Source organism: Neophocaena asiaeorientalis, unplaced genomic scaffold, assembly GCF_003031525.2.
Source record: "Neophocaena asiaeorientalis asiaeorientalis breed wild unplaced genomic scaffold, Neophocaena_asiaeorientalis_V1.1 scaffold238, whole genome shotgun sequence".
Lineage (NCBI taxonomy): Eukaryota > Metazoa > Chordata > Mammalia > Artiodactyla > Phocoenidae > Neophocaena > Neophocaena asiaeorientalis.
This window is the reverse complement of record NW_020174555.1, coordinates 988,893-998,405: the sequence shown is the minus strand read 5'-3', so window position 1 is coordinate 998,405 and position 9,513 is coordinate 988,893. Positions and strand designations below refer to the sequence as shown.

At 42.3% G+C, this 9,513-nt stretch overlaps 1 protein-coding gene across 1 annotated transcript in view; it reads left to right on the top strand.

Moving 5' to 3' along the window:
* FHDC1 (FH2 domain containing 1) overlaps window positions 1-9,513 on the top strand; it is a 41,222-nt gene that overhangs the window by 5,631 nt on the left and 26,078 nt on the right. The window contains 1 exon segment of the mRNA XM_024757461.1: window positions 1-273. This exon segment is cut by the window's left edge and continues 312 nt beyond it. Coding sequence (XP_024613229.1) covers window positions 1-273 — 273 coding nt within the window.

Below are 9,513 nucleotides of genomic sequence, written 5' to 3'. Positions count from 1 at the left end.
CCCCCAGGACTACCCCCAACCTCCCACCTGAACGGCTACAGCCACCTCGGTAAGAAAAAGCGGATCAGGAGCTTTTTTTGGAAAACCATTCCAGAGGAGCAAGTTCGTGGCAAAACCAACATCTGGACCTTGGCAGCCAGGGAGCAGCATCACTACCAAATTGATACAAAGAGCATCGAGGAGCTGTTTGGGCAGCAAGAAAATACCACCAAGTCTTCCCCTTCTGGGCGAGGAGGGCCTTTAAATTCGTCCTTCAGGGAGGGCAGAGAAGAGGTAAGAATGGTCCACGGAGGGATGGTTCTCCCCACACTGCACTGTTTTGTGTTTGGGGACGTGTGTACATTTCAAAACCTGCTAGAATCACTGAGAAATAAGATAATGCAAGTGAACGTGCTTTGGAAATGATGAGCTTGAGCTGAGTAGCAAAAAAGCGTGAGAGGCATGGAGCCGTATCCTGGCAGACATCCCAGAGGATGGTGACCTCATGCAGGGAACATGCTATCTGGAGGCCTCGCTCCTGGCCTCCCGGCAGCGCCTTGCCTCCAGCACATCTGCCTGGTTTCCCCTGGTGGAGCAATTCTGCTGAAGCCCAGTATTATGAGTCGCCATTGAAACAAAAACCTGAGCTCCTGAACTCAGTTACCTGAGATTAACTGGAGGTTTCTGAGACAAAGTGCCTTTTATTTAATAACATCATTAAATAGTGTACATCCTTAGACTTTTATCTCTATTTTTCCCTCCAGCTTTCGTTCCACAAGTGTTGTGAGGTGGCCTTCGTTCTTCGGATCTCTGAATTAAGTGTTGGCCATTGTGGAACAGATTCCAGATAGCCAAAGCATAAAGCTATTTTCAGATAGACTTTCTACAAAGCACATTTCCAGTGAACAGGAACTGTGTTACTTTGAGGAAAATATAAAGCTAGCAAGTTAGGACTTCCCTAGAGGTCCAGTGGTTAAGACTTCGCCTCCCAATGCAAGGGGTGCGGGTTCGATCCCTGGTCGGGGAGCTAAGATCCCACGTGCCTTGTGGCCAAAAGGCCAAAACAAAAAAAAAACAGAAGCAATATTGTAACAAACTCAATAAAGACTTTAAAAATGGTCCACATCGAAAAAATCTTAAAAAAAAAAAATAAAATAAAGCTAGCAAGTTATAAGAAGGTAAGTGAAAGCATGGCTTCAGAGCTACAGGTCACTGAACATCATAGAAACTGTAAAAAATTACATTTCTAAGTACTCTCTGGTTAGATACATGAAAGTAAATTAAGAAGCCTCTATTTGCTAGAAGAAATAATTAGGAAACCGGGGTTAAAAGAAAAGAATGCTGTCCCCCCCACCACAAAAAAAAAGGGGGGCAACAGAAATGCATCATTTTTTAATCTGTTGTAAAGGAGCAGAGAAAATAGGTCAAAGATAGAGCTGACTAGATAAGAGAGTGGGCAGGCAGGGCTCTGGAATGAAGTAGCAGCTCTCTGCATTATTGAATTCTTGAGCTGACAGTATTGACCTCTTTTCTCTGTCTGGCTCAGGAATTCACTTGGGGGCCCTTGAAGCTGGCGGTATGGTCCCCTGTTGAAATAGCCAAGAGTCTATTTATTATAAAATGTGGAGAATCCTAGGACTAGAATTAGGCTTAAGCTGTGAGATGATTTGAGAGGAAGTCTTCAGGACATCCTTAGTGCCCTCCTGTGCTGAACCTGGCCTTCCCTGCTCTTTCCTTTATGCAAAGGCCTTTGATTTCTCAGTGCATCCTTTCAGTATCAGAAGGAAGGAGCAAGAAGTCATTTCCTTAGTACACTGGCCTCTGCCCCAGCTTCCAGCAGAGGCTCCTTGCTGGGCAGTAGGTCATGCTCACCAGTGTTTCCTAGCTCTACTTACTGGCCTTGAAGCATTTTAAAAAAAGAGTGGATGGGTGCGTGGAGACAGAGCTCATGTCTCAGGAAAGCCCCTGTCACACACAGAAGGGGGTCTGGCTTGATCACGCTCCTGGGGAGGCAGCTGACCAGGTTAGAAGGGGCAGTGAGTGTCCTTTATAAACTGGGGACGTTTATTTGGCCGGTGATGGTTCAGGGGGCTGTGTGGAACTTGCTGCTCTATGTTAGTGACTTCAAGAGGGGTTAAGACCCCCGGATGGAAGGAAGTGGCAGGGTGTGTGGCATCTTTTCCCACCTATGGCAGAAGCAGAGACATCCATTTCTCAGGCCAGATCTAAAATTCAGGTAAAAAGAATCTTTCTTTTTGCCTCTCTCCACCCTAGGTACATGTCTTTACTCTTTTTGTTTGTTTTTCTTTAACTTTAAAAAAAGAAAAAACCTGAAACTGAACAATTATTTTTAAACGGTGGTAAAATATATATAACATAACATTCACCCTCTTAACAATTTGTAAGCGTACAATTCAGTGGCACAGAAACATCCACATCGTTGGAAGGCTGCCATCACTATCCATCCACAGAATCCTCTGCATCTCGCAAAACTGAAACGCTGTTCCCAATCCCCACACTCCCCCCAGCCCCTGGAAGCCACCCTTCTACTTTCAGTCTCTATGAACCTGAGTACTCTAGGTACCTCACACAGTATCTGTCTTTTTTTTTTTTTTTTAAAGGAACCATTTAAGAGTTTCAGAAGAGTTGTTTTTTGTTTTTTTTTTTTGGCCGCGTGGCATGTGGGATCTTAGCTCCCTAACCAGGGATGGAACCCACACCCCCTGCATTGGAAGAGCGGAGTCTTAACCACTAGACCGTCAGGGAAGTCCCACTATTTGTCTTTTTGTGACTGGACTGTTTTACTCAGCATAATGTCCTCAAGGTTCATCCATGTTGTAGCATGTACCAGAATTTTAAGGCTGAGTAATATTCCATTGTATGTATATACCACATCTTGTTTATCCAGTCATTTGTTGATGGACACTTGGGTTGCTTCCACCTTTTGGCTTTTGTGAATAATGCTGCTATGAATGGTGGGTGTGCAGATATCTTTAACACATGTAGGTTCTAATCTGCGAGATAGCAGTCTAGAAAGAAAAATTAAATTGCCGTGACTGTGTATCATAAGATAATCTAACTCTTCAACTTCTCAGTACTCAGGTAGGATAAGTAGTGTAGGTGGATGGATTTAAGGGAAGATTAGATAATATTGTCACTTCACAGAGGGTTACCCAGAATTCGTTTCCATTTTTCATGCTATCTCCAACATGGCTAGAAGTATTATATATACTTTTTTTTTTTGGTAAAAGACTATAGTACATGCTGTTTTCTTCCCTCATTAGATTTTCTTTAAAGAAGTTACAATGCAGCAGAATGATAGTCTAACATGGACCAGTAATAAATCTTCCAATTCACTCTGTAGAAAGTGGAGTCCAGGGTTGAAACTGTGTGGACTGGAGAATACATATACATAGCATGTTTGGCCGGGGGACCCATCCTGAGCCTGGAAACGTGGCCTTCCCATCTGCTGCCACACAGCTCATAATTCTGAAGCCTCAAACATGCCACGGATCAGATTATGTTCCCTTGAAATGTAATAACCTCCTGCAGATATTGCCTGCCATTATGAGGTTGGCTCCGGCTTTAAAGGGCCTATAAAGCACTACAAATAAGTTCCGTTATACTACGAAGGAAGAAGTTACTGGGAGACAGGGAAGAGCTGGGTTTGGGAATGGCTGAATTTAGGTAGAACAACATCTAAAATAGTAAGTTAGAACATGTAGTAAAGGGGGAAGAGGTTATGAAATGCTATCTTTGTATCTTTGCTAGACAAAAATTAACTTGAAGAAGCTACAGATGTTACGATAATAAACTTTAGTAAAGTAATTAGAAATAACAAAGGGTATTACTGGGGATAATAATAAAGAGGTTCAACTCAAACTCCACCTTCTTTTCCGAGTTTGGTGATCTCACGTTTGAGAAACCCCCATCCATCTGTTAGCACTGCTCTTCAGCCCCTTGGAGCTGGTTAGTTGGGGCTGCCCTTGTCTCCCTACAGAATCTGAAATGCTCTCAAGGCAAGGACAGCCCTAGCCATTTGTTATCCTCCAAAGAAAGTAAACTGAACTGACAGAACTGAACCAAGGGAGCAAAGGGGCTATCTTATAAGGTATCTGTATGATAAGTCAAAATAGGGGTTCACAGAGAAAACACAATAATATGAATAGGGTCTAAGGACATAATGTGAAACCTGGCAACTATAGCTGATAATGCTGTATTCTGTAATTGAAATTTGCTAAAAGAGTAGAACTTAATTGTTCTCACCAAAAAATAAATAAGTAAATAAATAAGTAAGTAAACATGTGAGGTGATGGAGGGAATGTATACAAGTATATAGTGTATACATATATCAAATCACCATGATGTGCACCTTAAATACCTTGCAGTTTTATTTGTCAATTATACCTCCATAAAACTGAAATTTAAAAATGAAAAAGAAAATGCAAACATTGAAACACTTGAGGTCATTCACTATGGTGTCTGTGGTAGTATTACAATTAGTGTTAGTTAATTATCCCACATAAGAAATAATAAAAATTGCTTATTAGAAAAAGAGAGGACAAAAAAAAACAAAAAAAAGAAAAAAAAAAAAAAAAAAAAAAAATAAAAAAAAAAAAAAAAAAAAAAAAAAAAAAAAAAAAAAAAAAAAAAAAAAAAAAAAAAAAAAAAAAAAAAAAAAAAAAAAAAAAAAAAGAACGAAAAAAAAAAAAAGAGAGGACAGGAAAGAGAGAGGAAGGAAGGAAGATTGGTTTTTCTAAGTTTACGAAAAGTAATGTTATTCTCCCACACAGTAATTCAGGTATCAGTCATTCTTTGTCAACTTTTGTTATGGTCCCAGAATGTTCTAGAATTCTGAGACATGCTCAGTTGAGAACTATAGAACTAGGTAGAGTATTTGAAAGGGAAAAAAAAGCTTCAACTGGACTATCATTTTTTTCCTCAGAGCTGGGAGAGGGACATTTCCCAATGAATAGCCAACCAAAAATTTAAAAAGAATGCAAAACCATCAGAACCCAAAAGCTAAGTCTATATTAGTGGATACAGGAAGATTTTTAAAATATTGCTTTTCAGATCTGACATAGGATTGAAATAACTAGTATTTAGTGTTACTTAAGTAGGTAAGGAAGCCTCCTTTGACAAACTGAAGGTAAAATGATTTAAGAATTTCTTCTTCCACCTTAAGGACATTACGCTAAATGAAATAAACCAGTCACCAAAGGACAAATACTGTATGCTTTCACTTATATGAAGTACCCAGAGTAGTCCGATTCACCGAGACAGAAAGTAGAATGGTGGCTGCCAGGGGGTGGGGAGGGGAAGCGGGGAGTTAGTGTTTAATGGGGACAGCGTTTCAGTTTTGCAAGATGAAGGGTTCTGGAGGCGGATGGTGGTGATGATTCCACAACAGTGTGAATGTACCTATTGCCACTGAACTGTACACATAAAAACTGTTAAGATGGTAACTGTTATGTGTATTTTACCCCAACTAAAAAAGAAAAGTTCCTTCTTCCTTTAACGAATATGGGAGGCAGATTTTGTGGTGGATGGATGAGAGTGCAAGAATTGCAGAAGAAGAAAAGGAGGAGAGCTTATATGGAGGTTTGAACAGGTGGGGCTGGGGGTGTAGCCGTTCACATGCTTCCCTGAGCACGCAGCACTGCTGTTTCAGTGCCTCAGAGGGATCTGAACAGCCCCACCGCCTGGCAGCCTGTGGGGAGACTGTTACGAGAGCGGGTGGGACGTCTTTGCTCCCCTGTTCACCAGGGATGGCGTAACTCTCGGGTGGGCCTTTAATGGGACAAGCCATGAGCTCTGTGCGTGCTGAGTACACCTGCCTCAGCAGGCCTGCGGTGTCCAGAAGAGTAGGTACGGATTAATTGAACTGGTGGGGAGGGAGGGGCCAGGTCAGTTCACCCCTGTTCCCAGGGTTGTTTGTCTCCACCTGTGCAGTCCACGAGGAGTGCGCTCCTGGGAGTGACTCAAAAGCACCTCTAGCTGCACACGCTTGGGCGTCTGAACTGCCGGCAAGCCTTTGGGAAGTAAGATAAGCTAATTTACACATGTAGTGATAACCCTCTTTAAAGGACTGTGTAATAACACCGCTTTAGAAGGCTGAGTGTGATGCCCTCTGAGAGGAGACTGCCCGTGCACTGGGCAGAGCTGAGGATGGCCGGAGAGAAGGACACTGTCCTTGCAGTGTTATCAACGGTCTCATTTTCCTGTGGTTTGGAGGAGGCGCTGGGCTTTGTTTTCCCCCTTACGCTGCTCAGCGATGGCCAGCCCAGGTTTTCCCTTAGGAGTGTTGCCGGATTCCCTTAAATTAGTGACCAGTTTCCTCGCTGGTGACACAGCTGCTGCCCCAGGCGTGGCCCCCTGTGCTCCCCACGGCCTGAGCTCCACTCCCTGCCTGAGCTCCGCTCCCGGTGGCCGTCTCAGCTGGTGAGAACGTGAGTCCTGGCCTTCGTCCCACAGATACAACTCTGGGGTCACCAGGGGCCTCGGCCAGGCCCCGTGGATGGCTCTCTGCAGATCTGCCCCCATTCCCAGAGAAGCATCCCAATGTGGATACTGGGCTGGTGGGGAACCTTCCCTACTTCTCTGTTCTCCTTTATCAGCAGCAATATTGAAAGTCACAGGAACTAGAGTGAACAGGAACCAGAGAGACCCTGGGGCATTTCAGTTCAGTATTGCTTTGGGGAAGGTATAAAATGACATCTCTGAGGCTCAGTTTCCTTATCTGTCAAATAGGAACAATAACAGTAATTTCTCCACCACTTTTCCAGCAATAATAGCTATGGATCTAGGCTGAGGATACAGAGTCCCAGAGGGTTGAGGGGTGAAGAGGGTGAGGGTGGGGCTTGGGTGTGGAGGCGGAGAGTGTGCCGCTGTCAAGGGTTAAATGTAGCAGGAGGTGGTAATTTAATGAAGAAATATAAAAAGTTTTTCCCCCATTCTGGATAGAAGTGAGTGCAGAGAAAGCTCTCCGGATATATGTATGTATATAGCCAGATCAATGCACTTGCTCCTACTTTGTAATTTGTGAATTATAATAAGCACATAGTTTCTGTCTTAAATTCAGATTCCTCTCTTTGGTAAAAGCTTTCCTCTTAAAGGATGTTAAGTTTGACAGGTTTTATTCTCACCCTTTCTTTCCCCTCTCCTCTCCCCTCCCTCTACACTGAACTTGAACTGTTATCCGTGGGTAGAATTCCAACAAGGAGCCTGTCCTTTTAGCTTGGGAGTTTAGTTTATGGCTGGCAGGTGATTGTGTTAACACGAAATAAACCCCTAGGACAGTAAATAATGTGATTGTTTAAGATTAGTCTTCAAAAGAAGGCAACCACACTCTTGTAAAAATTTAACCTTCTAGCCAGGAAGTCCCATTAACTTTGGTTAACAGACTTGCTGCCTCTTATAAACTTAGAAGCAGGCCCGGAGATCAAGAATTTAATCTGAAACCCGATTCTTTTTTGTTCACAGTGTATCACATACTTTTGGAAAGAAAGAGCCTTATAACAACATTCCTATTTCGCTCGTCTCCCTTTTCCAAAAAACAAATGGGGAAAATTGCGGACTTTTAAGGTTATCTTTCTTCCATGTATCCTGGATATTTACTTCCAAAGAAATGGCTTCTGTATTTAACAATACCCACCCCCTGAAAAAAGATTCTGTCTAAATTTTAGTCTGATAAAACCCTTCCAAATTATTATAGTAGTTCTCCCTTATCTGTGGGGGATACGTTCCAGGACCCCCAGAGGACGCCTGAAACCGTGGATAGTACCAAACCCTATATACACAGATGGTCCCATGACGGTTCAACTTAAGATTTTTCTCCTTTATGATGGTGTGAGAGCAATAGGCATACAGTAGAAGCCGTTCTTGGAATTTTGAGTTTTGATCTTTCCCCACTAGCCATTTGCGGTACAGCCCCTCTTGTGATGCTGGGGCAATGGTGGTGCAGCAGCTCCCATCAGCCATGCGATCACAAGGGCAAACAATCGATACACTGACAGACATTCTGTTTTCCACTTTCAGTACAGTATCCCATTAATTACGCGAGATGTCCCACACTTTGTTATAAAATAGGCTTTGTGTTAGATGATTTTGCCTAACTGTAGGCTAATGTAAAGGTTCTGAACACGTTTGAAGTAGGCTGGGCTAAGCTGTGATGTTCGGTAGATTAGGTGTATTAAATGCATTTTTCAGTATTTTCAATTTATGGTGGGTTTATCTGGACATAAGTCGAGGAAGATCTGTACTGTGTTTTTTCCTACACATACGCAACTATGATAAAGTTTAATTTATCAGTTAGGCACAGTAAGAGATTAACAACAATAAGGAATAACAAAATAGACCAACAATAACGTCAGCGAACAAAAATGGATCAGCTGATCTAAGAAAGACAGAAAATTTTGTTTGAGCCAAATTGAGGATTATAACCCGGGAGCAGCCTCTCAGAAAGCTCTGAGAACTGTTCCGCCCATTACAGGTCAAAGCACAGTTGTATAAATTTTTGAGACAGAGGACTGTGCATTAAATGACGTATTATTGACAGTTTACACAGTCCAGATATACCCGTACAAAGCGAATAGTGGGTCATAGGTCATGGTGGCCCCTTACAAGATTAAGAAGGAAGGTTATCTCCTAAGGAGTTATCTTGTTGATGCCAGGAGAATGTTGCTCTTTATGGTTGAGCAGGTATTTCTGCTGATGGGGAGGTTTGGTCGATGCATAAGGCAGATACGCAATGCCTGTAGAGGGGAAAGAGGAGGCCAAAGGGCAGAGAAAATTTTTTATGTTTACATTTTCCTTGATTTGCCTTAGAATACGAATTTATATTTCATCAATAACAACGTACTATAATAAAAGTTACGTGAATGTGGTCTCTCTCTCAAAATACCTTGTACAAATTTAATGCCTTTTCCATTGTAACGAAGCACTTATCTCGCACTGTGGCTCTTACCTTTTGCAGTTCAAGGTGCAACAGCAAAACTAGCAAGAATTTCTTTTTCCTTCTTCACAATTTCATGGATGGAAGATTCGTTCTTACCGTAGATCTTAGCAACCTTGGCATACAAGTTTTTTCTTTCCTTATTGAGAACTTTCACCTTTTCCCTTAAAGGAAGCTCTCTACGGCCTCTTTGTGGCATATCTAAGTTGCCATCATCACTACTCCTGCACTTTGGGGTCATTACTACGTAAAATAAGGGTCACTTGAGAACAAGCACTGTGGTACCGTGACAATAACCCCATAACCAAGGTGGCTACTAAGTGACTAACGGGCAGGATACACTGGACAAAGGGATGATTCACGTCCCGAGACGTGAGATTTCAGATTTCATTACTCTGCTCAGACAGCACACAGTTTAAAACTTATGAATTGTTTATTTCTGGAATTTTGCATTTAATATTTTCAGATTTCTGTTGACCTAGGGTGACTGAAACTGTGGGTAAGGGGAGACTACTGTAATTCTGAACAGCTTAAATCTATTGCAGCCAAAATCTGGGTTTGGATGGTACATTAGAATGGCC